This window comes from Taeniopygia guttata, chromosome Z (assembly GCF_048771995.1).
Source record: "Taeniopygia guttata chromosome Z, bTaeGut7.mat, whole genome shotgun sequence".
Classification (NCBI taxonomy): domain Eukaryota; kingdom Metazoa; phylum Chordata; class Aves; order Passeriformes; family Estrildidae; genus Taeniopygia; species Taeniopygia guttata.
In genome coordinates this window covers 76,909,551-76,932,259 of record NC_133063.1, presented here as the reverse complement: position 1 = coordinate 76,932,259, position 22,709 = coordinate 76,909,551, and the positions used below count along the sequence as shown (strand labels likewise).

The window sequence follows — 22,709 nt, the reverse complement described above, 5'->3', positions numbered from 1 at the left end:
TTTGAAATTTATCCTTCCAAAATCTGACAGCAACTTTCTTTCAGCAACTTCAGCTTCAAGTGCTCCTTTTTTGATCTGATTTTGGTTATCCTCTCAAAGAAAGAAGAAAACAATATGCCAATGTGACTGTCCTCTCAGCTCCTGTTCAGATTTTGGCTATCCCAGCTCGTGCTATGGCCTGATGGAGCACCATGCAGGCAGGACAGGAGGCCAGAAGGAGCAGAAGGGCCCTTATGCAGTCACTGTCACCTGCAGCTTGCTGTCCCTTGCAGCCATTATCTTTTGTCTGCCAGTCTCTTCAGAATCTGCTGACGTGTGGAAAGGGACAAAACTGCCAAGCTCAGATATAAAACATCATACTGCCCAGAAAGTTTTTGAAACAGACCCAACGGCATCTGGATTGCTGAGGCTTTCCTGGTCCCTTTTGTGAGAGACAGGACACCCACATCAATAGGGAGGAAGAGGGATGAGCACTCTCAATGTTGACTTAGGTGACTAATTATTCTCTTTCTTTTTGCTGACAAGTAAAAGAATAGAAAGGTACGGGTGATAGGTGATGAAACACTGCAACTTGGATGTTGAATACACGGATTCAGGCGACAGACAACTCTGTGCCAAAGGGGATTGAAGCCGTTTAATTATTGATGAGCTTGTGAAGTAAAGGTTAAATCACAGAGTACCTAGTTCGAGAGACTGAAATAGACCATGACATTCTTGGACAAAATTCTTGGCTACTCAAATGTTACAAAAACCTTTTCACATCTTTTTACAATTCCTCTACATGAAGCAAACCCAGGAGTAATTTCTTACTTACTTCAGGGTCCAGTCTGAGATGGAGCCATTCATCCAGCTTCAGCAGTGCCAGATCAGCAGATGTCTTGTCCTCCATCTCACTGTCGCTGCTATCATTAGATACCCCTCCCCCTGAATTAAAGACAAAAGGTGCATTAGCATTTCCATATTTTTTCTACTATTATGTCCACACAAAAACCCGCATACTACGGTATTACCAGCAATAATGTTTTTCCTTCTAAAACTGACTTTAAATGTAAGCATTTGTAAAACTACCTCTTCTTTTCTGCAAATACACTGCAAAGTCTTTGCTCCAGATAGCAGCAATCAAGCCAGACCTGCTGAAGGTCCTACTGTGTAAAAACCTGTATTAATATGATGTGACCCAACTCATGTACCTCCACCAGTATCCACAGGCACTATACAACTTTTGCCTAAAGCTGTTTGCAAAATCACACATGCCTCTATTTCCTGGCAAAACAGCAGATCTAAAGACCTAGTAAGAAAAAAAAAATCTATACATATAGCTATTAATTAGGATTCTTTATTTTTCTTAAGTGCAATTCAATCAGCATGAGCACTACTCTAAGGTTCACAGTTTAAAAGCAAGACAGAAAAGCTCTAGAAATAAGTTGGACTTTTAGTTTGATTCAAACTATGACAACTAGAAGCAGTTCTTTTTGCTTCCATTCCAAGAGTAGTAAATTCCATTCAATTTAAATCAGAAAAAAGAAGGACATTTCTATATATTGTCTATTACTCACAGTTAATAGTACAGTTAACTGAAATTAAAAATTATCAGTAGAACATGTCTTGAAAATGTATGTGTTAGCTAGAAGCAACATGACTTGTTTGCCATATTGATTGTTTCTAAAATATTCTGTTTGAATAATCTGGTTCAATGTATCAAGTAAAGTAGTCTGTAGAAAAAGAACATGCATACTACACTTCTCAGTACCAGTACTACAGTTCTCATTAGACATTGTGGCTGTATTCTTTCCTTACAAACTATACTGCAGTTTCTGAGACCCTACAACTGTGGGGTTGTATTTATGGACTTGAGTATGTAAGGAATCCCAAAATGGAGAGATTTTTTACAGAACCAACAAACTCTTCCTGAATAGCTGCAGGAATTATAACAGCGCTATTTTCAGAATCAGCCAATACATGTATTAAATATTACTGAAAAATAAGTTTTCCATGTCCCACGCTGATGTATAGCAACGGAAACATCCCAAATCCAGACTCCAGTGTACCTCGAAAGGATGAAGATGCCTGCAAGGCATTACTTGGCAGTCTGGCTGGTCCACAGAAGAGGGCCACCGTGACAGGTGTCACAACAGAGCAGCACCTGATGTTTGCTGTCTTGTGAGCTCTCGTCATTTCATCATATATAAGCCAGTCTGTAGGGAGAGCCTGGATGGCTGCAGCTTGTCCATTTGCTGGGGCAATCTGTGCAAGAGCAGGTAAAACCAGGCTATTAAACCCTCTACCTGTAATTAATGTAAATTTGAACGTATTTCTCATTTTATCCGGAGACACTGTGGATGCCTCAACCTGGCAGTGCTCAAGGCCAGGCTGGGTGGGGCTCTGAGCAACCTGGACTAGTGGAAGGTGTCCCTGCCCGTGGCAGGGGTTGGAATGAGATAAGCTTTAAGGTCCCTTACAACCCAAACCATTCTATGATTCTGTATTCTGAGAACTAAATACACGTACAATTATATACACATAAAAATATACATGCACATAAAAAAGCGTGAGAGAATTCAACCAGATTCATAAATTATCCTACCATGATAAAACAAAACATTTTGCTTTAAAAAGAAATGTTAAAAAAAAGTTTCAGAGGAAAACTTGCTTTTAAGAATAGGGATCATTATATCTTTAAAACAATTTTATAGCAGGGCAGTTTTTTTGTCATTTTGCCTTGTTCCATCTAGAGAAAGGACTAATTGAAACGATGGAAAAATGAATCAACTCCAATTCTATCAGCTGGGTAGAACAGTGTTTTCTAAAGCTGTAGTGTTAAATGCCTATATTGCTTTTAAAGTACTGACAAATAGGAAAAGACATTTCTAAAACACGTGACAGATTTTAGTGCCCTTTTTTTTGAACTATGAATTCAAAGTGTCTTTACCTTTTTATACTGAGACTGACCAAGAACAGAGGTAGGATGAAATCGCACTTTCTTCTCCTTTGATTCCGTCAACACCAGGCTGTCTCTGTCTACATGCACAAGATTGGGATACATCCCGGCCACTAAGGCACCTTTAATTACAGCCCAGTTCTCAGAGTTAGTATTAACATCTCTAATATCAGCTCCTCCTCTGGCTCTCACAAAACCTGACAAAGGAAAGAGACAAAACAGTGCCATGTTAGCTTGTGTTTGGTTCTCAAAAGGAGTCAGAAACTAAAGGTGAAATAAATGACTTCTTTGTTGCATTTTTCACCACTGCCAACCTTAACAGCACCAAGAAGAAACCATTACACTGAAATCCTTCCTGATAAGGGGTTTCATACTAACACAGAATACCACTATTTTCTACAATATAAAGACATTTCCTATGGGAATAATTCATTAGAACATGAAATGCAGTGGCATGTGGAGATGAGGGTGCTTTCAGTTAGAGCAGCCACAATTCCTCATCTGCACCATACCCTGCATGAATGCGTGCATGAAGGTGTATTTCAAATTAAGGAAAATTACACCAGTGAACATGATTTTTGTTACAATTTCTATATGCTTGACTTTAAAACAATGTTCAAATTGTTTCCAACTTCTCTACCTGAGGCTCTAAGCTGGCCAAGCACCTGTGTTCTCATTCCTGCAATGGTTTCCATTGTGGCTTGGGATAGGAAGTTCTTTTCACAGAAGGCTCTCTCCCAGCCGTCACTGCGTGCCTTCTGCCATGCCTGAAAATGTTTTTACATTTGCCTATTAATTTCAAGGACTTAAACTAAAAACTGCATTTTTTTTTAAATATTACATTTATGTCAATAAAATGAATGCAAAACCCACTCTAAAAGTTAATGTATCAAACCAGATTCTTTTTTTTGTTCAACAATTAGATTCTCTTTATGTGTTCACTACAGTGATGATTATGTCAAGTTAAAACAATAAATAAAGATCATTACATTAAGATCATGATTCAAAGTTCAGTGTAGTAGGATGCAAAGAGGCACATTGTTGGAACATTCAAAATTTTATAATGTTTGAAACAAAACATACTACAAAAACGGTTCCCTCTTCTGTGGACCAGCCAGACTGCCAAGTAATGCCTTACACAGGAAAGGCACTAGGCAAAAAGAAAGTCTTCTCTGAGCACTTAATCACAGCCCGCCACTCTACATCCAACTGGTGCATCTGCATTTTGCTTGAATGTGCTGTGATTAGTACTCTCTGAAATGAAAGACTACCTGGAAAGCCCTGAGCAGGGCCATGTGGTCACTGAACGTTCCGGCAGCAAAACGCTTCCTGCACAGCACGGCTGCACGCTTTTGGGAGGCCAGCGTGGGCAGCACAAAAGGGTCTTGGCAGGCAAGAGCACAGGCAATGGTCAGAACAGGATCCAGGCACTTCAGAACTACAGCATACAACACCATTTTACCGAGGTGTGGCTCTACAGGTAATTCAGTGAGGTGATAACCAAGCTCAGTGAGATCTTCCCAAGGGTCCATGGCATCTATGGTCTGTTCATAAACAAACAAACAAACAAATAAAGGAGAGGGGGATGGGTACAGTGGACAAAATCAATTGACAGTGAAAGCAGAAAGGATGTGAATAATGGACATGAACTAGACTTGTTTCCAAACACTACAGAAGCAAGTCAAACTATTAACTGAGGCAAGACTTTGAAGCACTCTCTTCCCTTGACATGGAAAAACACATCCCTACGCACAAAATGAAAACAGACAATAACCAAAACTTCAAAACATCCTTAAGTAATTAAAAACAGCTTCAGTACAAACTGAAGTCAGTAAACTGCTACACCACAAATTTGGGATCAAACACAATTACAATCTAAACCTATTCCTTTTCTGACCTTAAGCATATGCACAGCATTTCTCACAGTTACAGCAGGCGGAGGATCAGGAGCTTTCATAAGAAAGTCTACAATTGGACAATTAACTGGAGCCAGAAGTTTTGTGTACAAACAGATCTCCTGCAAGGTAAAAGGCAGAACAAAAAAAGATTACCAAGATTTGGAAGCAGCCGCCAAACACATGATTTGTTGCAATTAATAGTGTGGTTTGAGGACATTGTATTTTTTAAAGTTATAGTTTCTAACTGAACATGCACCTGAAGCGGCATCCTTAGAAGTTCTGGAGATTGAAATTCCAACATATTCTGAAATCGGAGCCTGCTGAAGAGACGAAAGCAGACTCCAGGCTGACAGCGCCCAGCCCTTGAAAATAAAATATGGAAGGTTGTGAAAATGAGGATTTCTTTCTAAAAACAAAACCAAAAGCCAACAAAGACACAGAAACTCAGAATGGAAAAGAAGAGGCAGTACTATGAAGAAAGCGTTGTTAAGTCACACGCAAAGTGAGAGTTTTCTAATCATGAATTATTTTTGAGAGTGTGGCAATTTTTTTACTGTAATTTTAAGCCAACACTGAGAAATCTGGAGGAAAGAAAAACAAGGCTTATCTAATGTAAAGTGCTGTGGGTTTTTTGCTAACCTAAGACCAGTTCAAATCTCAATCATCTTTTGTTGTAAGGAACCAGTTGCAAACTTTATTGTTTCCCCTCACATCCCCTAAACAGAAGTGATGCTTGGAGTAAAAGGTAGAATAAAGATGAAGTAACTTGTGAGGGAATGAGAGACAGCAAATTCTCTCAGTCATATACATCTATGTGCATACGTGCAGCTTAATGCCAATATGATTGATTAAACAGGCATTTGTTGCTACATAAACTTCTGAGCCCTCACCCACAGTGCTGGGAAGAATATAATCATGGCCTGTTAAGTCATGGATAGCTTGGAGAAAGTGAAATAGGCAGTCCGCTGCCCACAGACATGATGTGAAAACACCCCACTGGACATTGTGACTGCTGGTGCAACGTGGGAGAAAGAGGAAGGAGAACAAATTAATGGGGGGAAAACAACCCAGACCTTTGGGAAATGCCTGAGCGTCACTTTTCTACAACTTGGGAGATTATTCCAAGGAAATACATGCTGACTCCTACTCACCTGCAGAGAACGAGTGTTGGCCACTATGCAACACAACACTGGACTAGGCCAGAAACAGCTACTATGTTGTGTGCTTTATTCTAAACATAAAGGACTGTGGATATCTGCAAAATGGAAACCGCTATGAGGCATTTATTACCTGCCTTTTCTCTGGATAGCACTGGCTTTTGAAATCCACCCCATTTTTACCATTGTAACACGACTCAGTGCATCAAAAGACTTCTAGAAAAACAAAGAAAGGAATGCAAACTGAAAACTCAATAGGGTACATGAAATACAAGTTACTAGTTATTTAGATTACCAACAGAAGTTTTCTAAAAAGTATGAAATAGTAATATATACAGCAGCTTCTGACACAAAGGTACCTTCTCAATTTCGAGTGAATTAATGAGGGTATCTCCTTTCTAGTATCTTAATGCTCCACAATTTTTGAATTTCAAGATTTTCAAGATTTTTTAGACAGATAGCTTACAGTATTTGTCTTAAAACAAATGCATGTTGAAACTTTTCAGCAAGGACTGTTGCCTGACAGGCACCAGCTCTCAGCTAGTAAATGCTTTTTTTCACTTTACTGTAAAGTCATAAATAATAAAAAAAAAGTTCTCCAAAATTTATGCACTGTGTGTTTTAGAATCACACGAGGAAAATTTATGGCAGTCCTACCTCTTTCACCTTGCCTGAGTCAATGACAAACACCACATCACTGACTGTTATGCTGGTTTCTGCAATATTAGTAGAAAGAATCTGCAAAGAAAAAAACCAAAACCACCAAAACGATAATAACTGTAAAAGCAATGGCAAAATAGGTCATTGTGGCATTGGAAAAAGTCCTCTAATACTTGCAATTTTGCGAATGCCAAAAGGTGGACTTTCAAGCACTTTCTTCTGGTACAAAGTCTGCATTCTTGAATGAAGCACGAAAACTTGGTATCTAACGCAAGACAAAAGGAACATTTTAAGGATCCTTAAAAGAAGCAATGAAAAGCCACAGTAACTAAAGGTTTTACCTGTGAGCATTATCAGTGAATCTCTTATCATCCAAAACAATGCGGTCTCTCAGGCTCACTATCTCATCATACCCAGGAAGAAATATTAAAATTGATCCTAAAAAAGGAAGTGGGTTTGCAAAGTTAAACAGAAAATTCAAATACAAGTCAAATAGCACTCAGAAGGTTTTAACGTTTGTGGATTGCTGAAAAAAGAGCACGATTCATCAGAAGCCAAATCCACAACCACTGGTTAGGTATTTACCTACCTGCATCAGAACTATGACAGATGCTGTGAAGTAAGTGCATTATCAGATCCAGATCCACTTTTTCATCATCAAAACTGTGATGATAAGCTGTCAGTAGCTCTCTGTCCTCTGCACTAAGGTCACTAGCACTTTTTTGGACCAGGGAACTTTCATCCACGTTTCCAAATCCGAATGAAGCGCTGTAACAGGAAAATACACCAGAATCAAGGCTGCCCCTTCGGGTTTGCATTGAGCCATCCACTCAAAGTTAGTTCAAGACCAATATGACTATTGGACTTGAATTCTGATGTTTAAGTGTAGCAGAAGGGAATCACCATACTATTACTGTTTACTGATTTCAATGTTAACCCAGTGAAGGATGCCACTTTATTTATTAGTGTTAACTTTAGTTTTCTTCAACTTCATTGAAACACAACCATAAGCAAAGGAAAGTATAAAGATACTTCTCGTTTATCTGTTCAAGTAAAAATACTTAAGAGATACGTGTTCTCCAAAAATTTCCCACTAGCAGAAACTACACTAAGAGAAATTATAGTAGAGATAAGCTTTACAAAACACTACCTCAAGTACGATAACTGTAAGTTAATCAGAATATCATTCTTGAATGGCCTAGTGTACACATTACTTCTGTAAATTTTCTTTAATATGCCTATTGCATATAAAAAGTATAAATAAAAACACATGACAGATTTGTTTCCAAAGTAAGCATGTGAAAAGTATAGAATTAGCAAGTTGTGCAAACATAAACAATATGATACTGAGTACGAACTTTTTTGCTGTTTATTTTTTGAAATATTCCTATTCTTAAAAAGAAGTCTTGCCATTAAGTCCAGATTTTAGACCATGAAAAGCTAAAACCTGTTCTGATTAAAAGAACACAAACCTCAAATTTCCCATCACAACTCTTTCTATATCATATACAACTGATTCTGCAAAACAGTTACAACTGACCTGTAGGATTCCAACAGATGAACAACCTCCATCTGTCCAAAGTGCCTAGCCCAGTCCACAGCCATCCTGAAATAGTTGCACAAGTATTTTTATTAGACTTTTCACTTCAAAAGATGAATATGAAGAGCGCATCAGGAGAGGCACTTGACACCAGACTTTTGTACCCATTTCTGTACTGACATCCGTACTGTTATTGCTGGATCTGCAACTTCCCATTTGAAAGCGCATGAATAGGTGTTAACAGCTATCTGACTTTTAGGTGACTACAGTTCTTTACCACAAAAGAATGTCCGTTTTACACAGGAGCAAACATGCACAAGGAAGTGAGGAGGAAGAAAGCGCCATTCCTTTAAAAAGTCCACAGCAAGGTGCAGAGATCAGACCTGCCTGTTTGCAGTATCCTTGAAGTCATCTCAAAAGGTCACACCCCAGGCATAACATTTGGCTATTTCATGTCTTTCAGACGCTGTCCTCCTCACGATGCCGTTCACTGTTTTATCTTTAAACTGCATTCCTTCCCAAGTTTTTTCAAATGTTAGTACCAAATATCAGACCCATGGAATCCTAATTCTTATCATTCCATACAACAATTATTTACTGTACTTCCCTGTTTATATGAAGACGTAATCTATGACCACAAAACCTGAGTTTCTACAGATTCACAAATATTTTTACATGCTACAATATATTTAGAAACATAACAGAAAGATCTTCTGATATGGGTAACTCCATGAAAATAGGAATTGCCCAATATTGTGGTCCAATTCAGTAGATTACAGTTGTTCTGCTAACCAGTATCTTAATTAAGACCTACTGAAACAAAGTTTATAGCTCATAATCAAGACCATGTAATTAAGAATTCAATTTAGAATTTACAGAAAACAATGTGATTATCAGGAGTTAGAAATTGTTGAGGCTGTCAAAATCTATAGTTCTTACAGCAGTGTGATAAGTTAGCAAATTAATTTAGATGTTAAACAATTTTCTTTCTCTCTCCTATACTGACACATAAATCTATCTTTTGGTTTCTCTGTTTTTACCAGCCATTAGATGATTTGCAGTGGATACTTGCTCCCATGCTGATCAACTGTTCTACTTGACTCAAAAAGCCTCTCCCTGAAGAAATCATCAGAGCAGTCGCACCAGTTTCACTGTGCCTATAATCAACTGAAAAGTAAAAGAAAAAAAAATCCAGCAAACCCAAGAGAAATGTTATTTTTTCATCTAAATATAGTACAAATATTGCTTTCAAATTCCAGCCCAAAGAGAATTTGTTTCCTCACTTTATCTCTGAAGTTAGTTCATATGAATTCTACACTCTTTTAGAAACACACTTCTGTCAATACTTCAAAACAACAACTAACTAAACAACCCATTATTTCTGCTAGCCCTATCATTTTTTCAGTCGGCATCAGAATGCAAAGGTAACACCATTTGAAACTGGAGATAAAAGTAGCCATAAAAATCTAAGTAAATTTGAGGTTGCTTTTTTTAATGTAATAACACATGAAACTTACCACTGACATTCTCAGTTAAAATAAGATTTAACAGCTGAGCAAACAAATCAATATCTTTATGCAACCAGATGTCAGAAAGACAGGAATCCATTTCTTTTACTATCCACGGTTCAAGGCAATTCACATCTTTTTCAGTCTGAAGATAAAAAACAATATTGAAAGCTTAATCTCTTCCAAGAGTTGTCTTTATTCTTATACATTACCCACAAAGAACTGGAATGGTTATTTTTCCCAGCAGCAACAGAAACCCAAATATATCAGTGTAGATATACCTAACTCAGGTATCAGTTAATGCATTGATTTTGTCATATGCAAGTACAAACACAATGGCAGTCGAGCCATTTGATCTGAGGAAAAGCTGTGCGCAACCACCCTGTCTGAAGAGCACACTTCAGCTAGAGCAGTTCATCCTAATCAAGTAATCTTTAAAATACGTTACTGTCCTGAGAGACTCAACACAACTGTAGAAAACAGATTTTAAATGGCTAGAATACAACACAAATATAAACATCTCTTCCGACAAAAGAAAAAACTTACCAGTTGATTAAATACTGTGTCACCACCATCATCCAACCATTTGTACTCCTCATTTGTCCTTGGAACTGATTTTTGTCTCCGAGATGTCCCTTTGTTAGTGTTATCTTGAGCTGAACACCACTCAGCAAGAGTGTTCTTCTGTTTCTCTTCTAGAATGCAAAGTATTCCCCAAGAAAGTTTTAGAGTCATATTTATTATCCATTGTTTTCTACTAAAAAAGTTGGTTACAGCAGGTTTTACCAAGTTTTACCTATTCAACCTCTTTTATTTAGTCCAGAATGCTACTACCAGTCCAACATAAATGACATATTTAAGGGTACCCAAAGGGCACCACTGCAAACAAGGGCTACAAAAACAAGGTAAAACCCAACACTTTGGTGTTTAACCCCCCAAAACCTCCGTTATTCCCAACTACTGCATTCAAAGTATGTTCCTTAAGTAATCACCTTCCACACAATCTCAGACCAGATCTTTTTCCACAAATGGAATTCTGAAGACGAGTGATACAGTCCCTGCATGTAACAACTTACTTTTCTACACAAGTGGAAGAAACCTTAGAAAACACCAGGGTCCTAACTGAACTTTTCTGACTCCAGTGATCAGAGGTGAGCACTGTGATCAATATCCAGTTAGGACTGTATGTTATAACTTTGGGGTTTGCATTTTTTATTAATTTTTCTTTAAATAATCACTGGGATCATTACTTTCAGTTGCCAAGAAAACTTCTGAGCAGTATCTACTTAATCAACTGAAACCCAATGATGTTTAGCTCAAGAGTGTTAACACTTAAAAAAATACATCCATGCCTGAAGAAAACAGTGAAAAATGTTACTGAAGGGAATTTAGTGCAAGATGTACAAAATCATGCCTGCTTTAATAGCTGCACTTGAATTTGCACCCAAAGGTACAGAGCATCCTATGCTTCTTTAGTATTCATGTGGGCAGAGCCCCCAGTTATATATAATTCTACAGCATAACAATTAGAAAAAAGATGACATTTATCAACTGAGTGAAAAAAGAATGCAACCACTGAATCAAAGTGATTTTTTTTCTTTAATTGCATAAACTATTTCAAAAATGTAAATATTGAGAGCTTAAAGACACTTGCTGTCATCTAATCACATCTCATTTCATCTCCTGACTCTGGAATTTTAATAGAAAATAATCCTGTTAACTGTTTGTTCAATCAATGATTCTCATTGCCAACCCTTACAATTAACAAATCCACTGACCTTGCTGCTTCTTTTCTTTGTACTTCACCATCTCTTTGTTTGCATACCCAGTGCTTCGTAAAATGTCCTCCAGAAACATCTCTTTAACTTGAAAAGGTCTCCCTTGGACTAAAATAGAAAAAATCCATAAAAGATTCTATATTCACTAGCTTCACTTACAGAATTAATTCTTTTAAAAAACTACCTTCCCTGGAGCTTATTTTTCTCAAAACTGTACAAAACAAAATATTTCCAAAGTCAAATGCCACCTTGTTTCTCCTCAACCTCTTCAATTTTATGAAGTGTTATAGCAGGAGATGTTCATAAGATTGACAGTTATTAACTACAATTTTTTTGAAATGAGGAAAAGAAAACAGCCGTGTTTGTTTAGGGTTACAAACAAGAACCTGCCATGTAAGTCTGCCATCTGGATTAAAAATGGAATTAATTAATAAGCAATTAATACAGCTTTTTGCAAGGTTCCACACGGAGACAGTACATCTTTATACTGAACTACTTTCTTTTCCTGAGAAGCATGTAAGAAGCCAGCCTTATCTCCATATCCTCAACTAATTCAGCAAAGCTGAGCTTTCTTTACTGAATACTTCTTGACAGATGAGACATCCCAGTGGCCTTTACCTTCTGATAATTTAGCCCGATTTCTTTTTCAACATGACTATTTTCCAGACCTTATCTGTGGACATTACAGGATGCTTTTTGCATGAAGATTAAAATCTCTACACTTTGATTTCTTGTTCCTTAACCTGACTCAGGAACACTCAGGATTTTCCTTCAGAAAGAACAATCCACAATTCACATACTTTTAGAAGCTGTCACAGAGGAAGCCTTCCAACACTGATCACAAACTCTGTGTACTACAGCGATCCACAGCTACAAAATGTGGTTTCTGTGGTCAGGATTTTGTCAGCCATATTGCTGAAGGAGACTCAAACCTTGTATATTACATTAACAGACAAAGCCGCTTCTTTTAATTCTTAAATTAACCAAAAAAACCAAAAAAAAAAACAAAAAAAAAAGGGAAAAGAACATCTTTTGAATTGTTATTGGCCTGTTACATAACCAGCACAAACACTGTGGTAAACTGGAGAGATTGGGAAAGATTGCCATCAGATTTTCCAACACAAATTGACTGATCCGAAAGAACAGGAAGCTGCAAAAAGAGTAAACTGGAAAGTCATACAACAATCACAACTGAGGCACTCCCTTGCAAAAAAAATTCAGAGAACATGAAATCACATGTAATTTCCAGATTCCTGTCTCCAACAAGCTGCAAACCTTATTCAACTGGACAGAAATTCAAAACGGAGAACTAAACACTTCTATCTGCAAAAAAAGAAAGGAAAAAAAGGTTTCCTCCTCACAAACATTTGCTAAAATAAACCAGTAAGCAATCCCATTTCCTAAAACCGTTGAGATTTTTTTTAAAAAGACTGACATGCAGAGAGTCTACCTGATTGTCAAATAAAGCATTTCTCTTAAAAGCTACTTTTCAAAACACATTAAAGTTGGACATTACTGTTGAAAAAGTAAGAGGATTGCAAGGTGCCAGAGGAGGTCCTCCATGCAGAAAACCTGCAAGCCAGGAGGGTGGGGCAAAAACTGCAAACCCACAAAAACCCCCCATCTCCCACGCATTTACATTTTACCTTTACTAAAGATCGTCAAATGAAATTAAACCAGCAAAAAATGGTAACTTTTCTTTGCATTTGAATGTAGTCTAACTGCAGGTAACTGAGTCTGAACACAAAATAAGCGAAACTGGATGTCTTTTCTGAATATTTACCTAGATGAACAACTACTAATTTTCTTTAAATCAGAGAATCATGAGATTCTTTTTTCATGTGAAACCCAATCTGTCTAAGCCTGTATTTCTGAACTGAACTGGTACAGTTATCTGTGTTTTATCCAGTAACCAGTAACAACCTTCACAAAGCCTGAAGAGTAAGATCCTACTGGAATGCATTGATACATATCACACTCATGTAGCTCCTAAGTCCTGTATCAGCATGAAGACAGAACTTCAATAACCTCTTCCTACTTCTTCAATTAAGAGTGGAGGGGGGCAGGATGTATCTGCATTTACAGAACTCCCAGTGACTAAAACACTTCACTCTGAATGAGGTGCAAATAGTCAAGAAACAAGAAACCTGCATACAGAAAGAACAAGGATTCCTGTAATTCTCAGTGTATTAATCATGCCTTTACTCAGAATAATTTGCTACAGTTTAGTAAGATCTGTGAGTCTCAGGGCAGGTATACTCACACTTAAGATCAAGACTTACTATGTATTACTGGGCAGCTTCCAAAATACCTAATAAAGAGATTTGCGTCTAGAGCAGCACTAGAGAGAATTAGTTTTAAATTATTCTGGTTTTTCAGCACATCTCTCAGTTTTATTAGCAAGAAGTCGCTGAACCTGTCCCTCTCATGTACTTCATCCTGTAACAGAAGGGGAAAAAAAGATGAAAAACCATCACAGATTCAGGATCACAACTTCTGACAAAAACAAACTTCTCTAAAAAAAAAAATACATGTTTTGGTGGCACATTACAGAGGCCTTAAAATGTGTGAGTCTAGTTTAACTAATAGGGTTTTTTTAAAAAACTATCCATAAAGAAACTAAAACACCTCAAAAAGTTTTTATCAGCGCTGAGTGCGTTGCAATGCTGAAGCCATAAACACTTTAACTTTAGAGGCTAAAGTGAATATCTGAAACCTCTCTGATTGTGTATTTGAGGCCAAATTTCAAGAAAACACCACAAACTACAAATCTTATTTTAATAAATTCTCACTTCGCCATTGATAAGCATTTAAAGAAATGTATGCCACCACATAATCTGAAAAACAGACAAATTGCTTAGACAAGTCACACACAAAGCCTGTAAGTTAAGGCACATAATTGATTAATCATCTTTTTCATTCTTCTGTTTTGATCTATATTATGAATGAAGGAAACAAGGACTCAAAATACAAAGTTTGTAGGCTGACATCAAGAATGTATAGATCATTCTCATGCTTTTTCAACTTTGATAAACAGGCAGGCACCTAAACTTACCTTTTAATCTTCAGTACTTAAATCTTGCCAAAAACATTCCAGTTCCCCTTATTCAATTCCACAATAGGAATATTGACATAATCACAAATTAACAATCTGAATAATTTGCTAGCAATTAGACTCCACATTATCTTGAAAACTCTGGGCAAACAAATGGACTGAAAACCTGTATTGCTAAAACAAATGGTAAGAGAAATTCTGACACAATCACATTGAACCACATCAATGTAAGCCTCCCTAAGGATTTTCTCCTTACCATGGAAGTTCAGAAAAATTTACACTTCTGTCCTTCTCCACTCCTCCTGATTCCACACTTAATCATTGGCATGAAAATAAGATATTTTTACAGGAAAAACACAAACACACAGAAAAACACCAAACTGCACAAGACATGCATTCTACTCTGAGGACTCAGAAAGTCTTTAAAGTTGATTCAGATTCTACCAAACAAAAACACCTAAAGTGCTCAGCAAATTTAAATAAAACAAATGAGGACCTCATTTTCCAAAGCAATACATATTGCTCCACCCCACATGAAAGACCACAGGATGCTCACCACAATAACATGGGTCACAGTGGAGAGGGCGCTGTCTCCTGCCATCAGCGTGCCAAGAAGCATGTCATTAGTGCAGAATGTTACCAGTGTCTTTGGAGAAACCCTATGGATCACATCACAGAGACAACTCAGGGGGTTGCACCATTTAAAGCTTTCCATGGATCAAAAATTAAAGCAGCTGCTGACCAGAAGAGAAATTACAGTTCTCTCCTCAAAAGATTCATGCACACCACTTGTTTTTAAACTATGCCTTTTCACAGACATTTCCTAACAATTTGTAGTGCTTGCGCCCCAAAACTCTGGACGACGGATTCATTGAAAGAATAAGATTCAATTTTTAAGAAATAAGGAAGTAAAAGAGAACCGTGAAGAAACTCTGCATGTCATTCAATTTACTAGAAAATTCCATGTGGAAAACTAGGTTCCAATTCCTCAGCCTGTGCTTGGATATAGCCTTTGTATTTGTCTACACGTGGTGGGATGAGCCTGTCTGGACGCCAGGTGCCTACCCAAGCCACTCTATCTGTCCTCTCCATGGGCAGGGGAGAGGAAACACAACAAAAAGACTCCCAGGCTCCAGAGAAAGACAAGGAGAACGTGGGTCTCTCCCACGGGAACATGGGTCCTCCACGAGCTTCTCCAATATGGGTCCTTCCCATGGGCTGCAGTTCTCCAGGAACTGCTGCAGCACAGGTCCCTTTCCACAGAGTGCAGTGCTTGAGGAACAGCTTGCTCCAGTGTGGGACCGCACAGGGTCACAATCCTGACAGCAAACCTGCTTCTGTGTGCCTCCCTCCCCAGGGCCACAGGTTCTGCCAGGAGCCTGTTTCAGCACAGACTTCCCAGAGGATCACAGCCTCCTTCAAGCATCCACCTGCTCCAACACAGAATCCTTCACAGGAGGATCCCTGCTGCACCACGGACCTCCACGGCCCGCTGGGCCACAGCTGCCTCATCATGGGCTGCACCATGGGCTGCTCTGGCACCTGGAGAATCTCCTCCCCTCCTGCACTGACCTTCCTGTGTGCAGATCTGCTTCTCTCACATGCTTTCACTGCTCTTCTTGAACTACTGCCTCTGTTGTGCAGGTTTTCCTCCCCCATTCCCCACTGTCCCAGAGGCACTACCACCACCACAGATGGGCTCAGCCTTGGCCAGAGGCAGGTCTGTCTTGGCTGGCACCGGCTCTGTCACACACAGAAGAGGCTTCTGGCACCTCCTCACAGAAGCCTCCCCACAGCTCCCAAAGCCTTGCCTTGAAGACACAATTCATTACAGCTGACCAAATCACAAAGTCATCTGCTTGATCCTCTGGTTTTTCAGGAGGTGAAAATACTGAACTTTTACAATTCTATACCTGGGGCACAGTTAGCTGTCCCAATAAAAACAGCAGTTGTCACTACTCCCTCTGGTACTGCCATCCTAAAAGAGCTGAAAAGCTCCTCTGTACTGTACTCTACAGCTTTTCTCTGGAAGACAGTTAAGAAAACCTTAAAAATTATATTTCTGTGTTAACTACAAACACCTCTAAACATATCCACTCCAAATTTTTTTTTGTCCACAGCTCAAAATATTGTTATCGCCCCCTTTCAGTGTTTCTCTGGAGTAATTGTATTGATCTTTCTCAAGCTGGATTTTCTGCGCTGCTTCCAGTAATTCTACAATTTTCACCTGACTTTGCTCTTCTTCTGCCAGCATAGTACTTCCATATATTAATCATCCAGCTTATTTGTGACACATCTTCACTAGCTCTTCTAATCTCTCAATATCCTTGTGAGCTTTCATGCACACATTTGAATTCTTATTGTGGCTTCGTTGTTCAAGTGCATTCATTTTCACCAGCTATGTGTTATCTTTGTTCACTCAAGCAACACAACCTTTAGCCATCTTCTGGTCACTCATATCTCAACTGCTGGCCCTTCCCTGAAATGTCATTTTGCTACACGGTGCAAAGATGTAAAAACCCCAAACAATCCATTCATGCTCTGCTTACAGACAAATTCATCAAGTGATACTGAAATCTCTACTTTTACATCACTTCATGTTTTAAACACAGAAGCTGAAGAAGAGTAAATTTAGTCCAGACTAGACTGGTAAATAATGCTCAGCTTCATCAGTCACATTTCAATTTTTTTGTTTTCCCTTTTATGGCTCCTATCAACTCTCACTACATAACATTCGTTACAGCATGCTGGTTTTCACACCTACCTTCAAAGCTTGCAGACCTTTTGGATCCGCACATGTTAAAAGCAGAAGGGGTGGGGGGGTGGGGAAGAAGAAAGTGTAGACTTGATCTGAAAATCAGACAAGGATTTCCATGCATACACTCCACAGAAGAAATCAACAGAAAATACCTGAGATTCAGTTCTGTAAGACAACCTTCTACATGAAACTGCAAAACACAGGAAGTAAGCCATCCTTTTCACTCTTACGTATTCCTTACCTGCAGTAACATATGCCACCTGTGAGGCTGCAACCCAAACATACTGCAGTTTCAACGCACACAAGATTCACAAGACCAACACAAGATCAACCGACACTTAGAAATACCATTAGTACCTGCTTTCTAACCGGATCTGGTAACCAATTGTCTGGCCAATCTTCTCTCTTCTTTCTGCTGCCACTCTTTCAGCCACAGCAACAGCTGCTAAACGTCTTGGCTGAGTACAAAACACACGACAGGGAGTTCCATTCTTGTAGCAGTCATCAAGGATAAATTGAGGGATCTGTAAAGAAGTGGTTCAAATTTGCTTTTTGAGAAAGTCACAGCTTTGTTAGCACAGGGAAACCATTAACTGCATATCAATATTGCACATTGCAAAAGACTTTTCATTACAATTATCACAGCAAGCATATCTGAATCAGCAGAAAATAAATTTCTAAGTATAACCTATTTAGGTTTTTTTTTAAAAAAAAACCTTACAGTGCCTCCCTCCTGCTTCAGAGAAATCTAAGAAAAAAAAAAAAAAAAAAAGAAGCAAAAAACAAAAAAAAGCCCTGTAGATAATCTCTCATTTTTACACAAAAAATAGATTACTCTGGATACTAAGAACAGAACTAGCCTTAGAAGAAAAAGGGATATACAAACATCACAGCTATTTTCCCTTCAATATTTTGTATTATTTTAATGAAAAATGGTATCTACCAGAAAATTGTGAGGAATCATTTATGCTTCTAGTACCTATCTAGAGGCCTAGTGTTTCAAAAGCAAGACAATGAATTGGAACAACATTTTCAATCACACAGGAAAAGGAAAGCCTTCAAAGAGCATAAAAGTATCCCATATCACAAATGTTACACAATTGGCATTAGTTTAGAATAAATACTGTTATAGTTTTTATTTACTGAAGCAACATACCTGCGTCGTTTTTCCTGATCCAGTCTCTCCTATAACTAAAACAATTTTATTGTCCTTTATGATTTGGACAATTTCTTCCTGTTTTTCAAGAACTGGTAGTGACTGCCTGAAGGAATCAAACTCTGATTCCCCTCTTTTCACTGGGACCTGGGGGATACCATCATTAAGTCGACCACTTGTCTTGTTTACTTCTTTGTTTTCTGTGAAGACAAGTTAAAAGTTTATTTATGCAGACACAGAGGAAGGTCACAAAAACACTGCTCAAAAACTGTACTTAAAAATTAACATTGCTGACTTTTTATGCATCCCTGTGGGTAAAGTGACAAACCCATCACACATTTAGACGTCATTTTTATAGCATGTCGTGCAGTGCTTGGAATAGATATTTTTCAAAAGAGTTATTTACTTTCATGGGTATTTTGAAGAAAACCAGACTCTTCCACAGCATTGCTCCACGTCAAAAAAGCCTACAAAGAGCAAAAGGAGAAACAAACTAAACCAGAGAATACCAGCCTGGTGTATTTTGGTGGCCTTTGTATCTGCGCCCACATTTCACACCTGCAGTTCCCCCTAGAAATACACACTGACAGAGTTAAACCTTTAAGCTATTCCACACGTTTGCCTGAAATCATACCAATGCAAGCATGCTGTATCAAGAGCCCTGGCCCCCACACAGCAGTGCCATGTGTTAGAAAGCGGTGCATGAGCAGCCAAAAAACGGGCACATCTTCTGAGGGAGCCACTTCACATCCATCATTGCAAGTGCCACTCTATAATTCCTTGAGAACTATTTTCTGGCAGAATGAAAAGCTCGCTGTAAACTCAGTTATACATATTTAATGCCATTAACAGATTCATATACTAAATTTCAAGCTTTGTTGTACCAAGACAAACAGACTAAGAGATCAGGAGAACTAAAATACATTCTTGAGATGCAGAGAAAGGCAAATATTAGACCGTTCATTAACTTATCCCTTACATTCCTAAGACATTGCATTTCAGTACTTGTATTACAGCTTCCCTCTGTTCATATAACAATCCTGTTAAACAACTAGAACAATTGAAAATAACAGCAAAGAAAGCACTTCAAGAACAGACACCACGTATCAGAAACATGCAATTAAACAAGGCATACTGGTACAAATGTTTTCTGTTCACTACACCCATCTCTGCACACAAAAACACAGTGCAACTCTTCCACTTGTAGCTGCTAAAGCAATAATCTAGATGAAAACCTTGCTTTAAAAAAAAAAACCCAACATTTTGACAGAAGTTTGTCTTTCAGCGAACTCTTCCATATTCGAGAAATCAACAAGTCTGGACAGTAGTCTCTTAAGGACCAAATCTATTTTGTAGAGATGAAGAAATAAAACCTAAAATTCTTGATTTATCAAGGACATTAATTTCTATAAGCAGAACAAAAAAACGCATTTTCTCATATAGGCATTCTTATGGCATCACAATAACACTGACTCTTCAACCCCACCTCATAGTACTTGTGTGAAGCCACACTTCAAAATGTTCTTCCAAAAAGATTTGGCTGGAACTGGCTCAAAGATTCTAAATTAACACAACACAAGGTGGACATCTCAATGTGCATAATATGACTTCCCAAGTTCCTCACAGCACCAGTTATAAAAGACCTTAAAAGTAAGGAAAATTAATACATTTGTTTGAAGGTGTCTGTTAGGACACCAGAGGGGACAGAGCAGAAGGAGGTTTGTTTTGTCATGGTTTCAAGTGGTGTTGATGGACAAGTCCAAATCAGAACACATGCTGAACGTACCAGATGCAATAGCACAGACACTTCCTCGCTCTGTCCTTGGCAGGAGCTCCTTGCGTTCCTTATTTGTGACGGGAAAGCGCTGCATTAGACTCCGAACGGCGTGTTTCGTACGGAGAGCCAAGTCACAAGTCATGACTGCGTGTGCCTCTGACATATCCTTCTTCCTTACAGTCAGGTATCGATTGGCTCCTTTTCTGTCAGGGGGGAGAGAAAACTTATTTTAGTAAAAAGGAACCTACTCTAGGTTAAGTTTTATCTGTCAGGGTATGAGATGCTATGCAAATTCTTTGGAAAAAAAAAACCAGAAATCACAGTGAGAAGCTTTTTTAATGGAGCCATTAAACCCACAAAGTATAAAATCAAGCTGTCCCAAAATGCATGTCACAAGCTTTTCCAAGCATGCATACAGCAATGAACAAATATGCTCATTTCTGTAGCTACTTTTACACTTTTTTCTCTAATACTATTCCTTGCAACACAGTTGAGTATGTTGAAAACATCAATCAAGTTATCATTAGTCTTGAAATTCTATCCGTCTGCACCAAAGAACTGAAAATTGTACCCTGACTCACCCTTTGCTTTTAGACACCAGTCCAAGAGACTGACAGAGCCGGTGAACAAATGCTCTTTCAGTACTAGTGAAACTAGAAGGAAATTCCATCTCTAGAATGATAAATAATAATGAAAAGACAGTAAGAATGCAACAGGCAGTAATCTTGACATCTCAATGTTACAGAACCACAGAATTGCTGGGATTGGAAGGGAGACCACCCAGTGCAACCCCCCTGCAGGGTCACCTGGAGCAGGTGACAGAGGAACACATCTAGGGTTTGGGATGTCTCCAGAGAGGGAAATTCAACGCTTTCCCTGGGCAGCAGTTTCAGTGCTCTGCCACTCTCAAAGGAAAGAAGTTCTCCCTCATGTTCAGGTGGAACTTCTTCTGTTTTAATTTATGGCCATTGCTCCTTGTCCTGTCACCAAACTGGCTGCACCACCTTCCTGGGACTCATCTTGGAGATATTCATATGCAGTAGTGAGATCCCCTCTCAGTCTCCTCTGGGCGAAACAGGACCAACCCCCACAGCTTTCCTGATAAGAGATGCTCCAGACCTCTCATCTCAGTGGTCTCTGCTGGACCCGCTCTATTAGCTGCCTGTCTCCGTGCTGGGAAGCCCAGAGCTGGACACAGCACCCCAGCTGTGCCTCACCGGGGCCGGGCAGAGGGGCAGGATCCCCTCCCTGACTGCTGCCAGCGCCCTCCCCGCAGGCTGCCCCCGGGCCGGGCCGTGCCGCGCACCCGCCTCGTCCCCGCTCTGGAACCGCTCCAGGGCCAGCTGCACCGCCATTTCCACCTCCTCGTCCACGCCGGCCTCCCTGAGGGGCTCGGCCCGGGCGCACACTGCGGCGGCGGCAGCCCCGTCCCCCGCAGCCCCGCCGGGCTGCCGCCGCGGGACCCGCCTGTGTCGCGACATGTCCCCGACACGGCCCCACACGGCCCCACACGGCCCCGACACCGACGCGGATCGGGGACCGCAGCTGCTCGGCCCGAGGGGCGACGCTGGGGCGGGGCGGGGCTCGCCCGCAGCCGAGCTGGCCCGAACGGAAGGAAATTGGCGCTTTTCCCACCGCTCCGGGGGCACGGCTGCCCAAGGCCCGAGCTGGGTGTGTGGCTGCCAGCAAAACGTGGCACTGGTACCTGTCCCGTCATCAATTACGGGCTTTCATGGCATGGTATTAAACGGAGCTGTGGCGGGGGTCATCTCGGCCCTCAGCCTCCTCACGCTGTAAAGTGTTACTTGCCCTGCTTTTCCTGCTGTCCTTTGACTCCACACTGAAGACACGAGGTAGAAATTTAACCAAATCCACTTGGGCCTGACACTGGCCTCGCTATTGAAGGCTGCTGCTTCGGAAACATCATTAGGTCAGAAGGAGAGTACTTGGAAGAAGAACAAACTACTCCTCAGTTGAAATGGGCAATTAAATAAATAGAAAATAAACCCTCACTGTCTGATGTAGCTGGCTGAAAAATAGTTATTGAGCGACCTCTACCAAAGCTTTTCCTTTCCGTTTCATCTTTTTCTTTTTCTTTTTCTTTTTCTTTTTCTTTTTCTTTTTCTTTTTCTTTTTCTTTTTCTTTTTCTTTTTCTTTTTCTTTTTCTTTTTCTTTTTCTTTTTCTTTTTCTTTTTCTTTCTTTTTCTTTTTATTTTTTTTTCTTTTTCTTTTTCTTTTTCTTTTTCTTTTTCTTTTTCTTTTTCTTTTTCTTTTTCTTTTTCTTTTTCTTTTTCTTTTTCTTTTTCTTTTTCTTTTTCTTTTTCGTTTTTATTTTTTTCTATTTCTTTTTCTTTTTCTTTTTCTTTTTCTTTTTCTTTTTCTTTTTCTTTTTCTTTTTCTTTTTCTTTTTCTTTTTTCTTTTTTTTCTTTCTCTTTTTCATTTTATTCTTTTTCTTTTTCTTTTTAATTTTCTTTCTTTTTCT

At 39.2% G+C, this 22,709-nt stretch overlaps 1 protein-coding gene across 1 annotated transcript in view; it reads right to left on the bottom strand.

Annotated features, from left to right (window-relative positions):
* LOC116806640 (3'-5' RNA helicase YTHDC2) overlaps positions 1–22,428 on the bottom strand; it is a 43,225-nt gene extending 20,797 nt beyond the window's left edge. The window contains exons 1-24 of the mRNA XM_072922616.1: positions 21,532–22,428; positions 20,807–20,897; positions 20,235–20,428; positions 18,449–18,648; positions 17,650–17,816; positions 15,091–15,193; positions 13,762–13,918; positions 11,480–11,587; positions 10,248–10,396; positions 9,711–9,846; positions 9,234–9,360; positions 8,194–8,259; positions 7,243–7,421; positions 6,995–7,091; positions 6,831–6,918; positions 6,651–6,731; positions 6,127–6,209; positions 5,093–5,198; positions 4,836–4,955; positions 4,210–4,482; positions 3,579–3,705; positions 2,930–3,135; positions 2,049–2,244; positions 815–924 (exon numbers count right to left, since the gene is read on the bottom strand). Of these exons, the coding sequence (XP_072778717.1) occupies positions 815–924; positions 2,049–2,244; positions 2,930–3,135; positions 3,579–3,705; positions 4,210–4,482; positions 4,836–4,955; positions 5,093–5,198; positions 6,127–6,209; positions 6,651–6,731; positions 6,831–6,918; positions 6,995–7,091; positions 7,243–7,421; positions 8,194–8,259; positions 9,234–9,360; positions 9,711–9,846; positions 10,248–10,396; positions 11,480–11,587; positions 13,762–13,918; positions 15,091–15,193; positions 17,650–17,816; positions 18,449–18,648; positions 20,235–20,428; positions 20,807–20,897; positions 21,532–21,706 (3,339 nt within the window). The 5' untranslated portion in view covers positions 21,707–22,428. The remainder of the gene's footprint in view (positions 1–814; positions 925–2,048; positions 2,245–2,929; positions 3,136–3,578; positions 3,706–4,209; positions 4,483–4,835; positions 4,956–5,092; positions 5,199–6,126; positions 6,210–6,650; positions 6,732–6,830; positions 6,919–6,994; positions 7,092–7,242; positions 7,422–8,193; positions 8,260–9,233; positions 9,361–9,710; positions 9,847–10,247; positions 10,397–11,479; positions 11,588–13,761; positions 13,919–15,090; positions 15,194–17,649; positions 17,817–18,448; positions 18,649–20,234; positions 20,429–20,806; positions 20,898–21,531) is intronic.
* Positions 22,429–22,709: the final 281 nt, after the last annotated feature.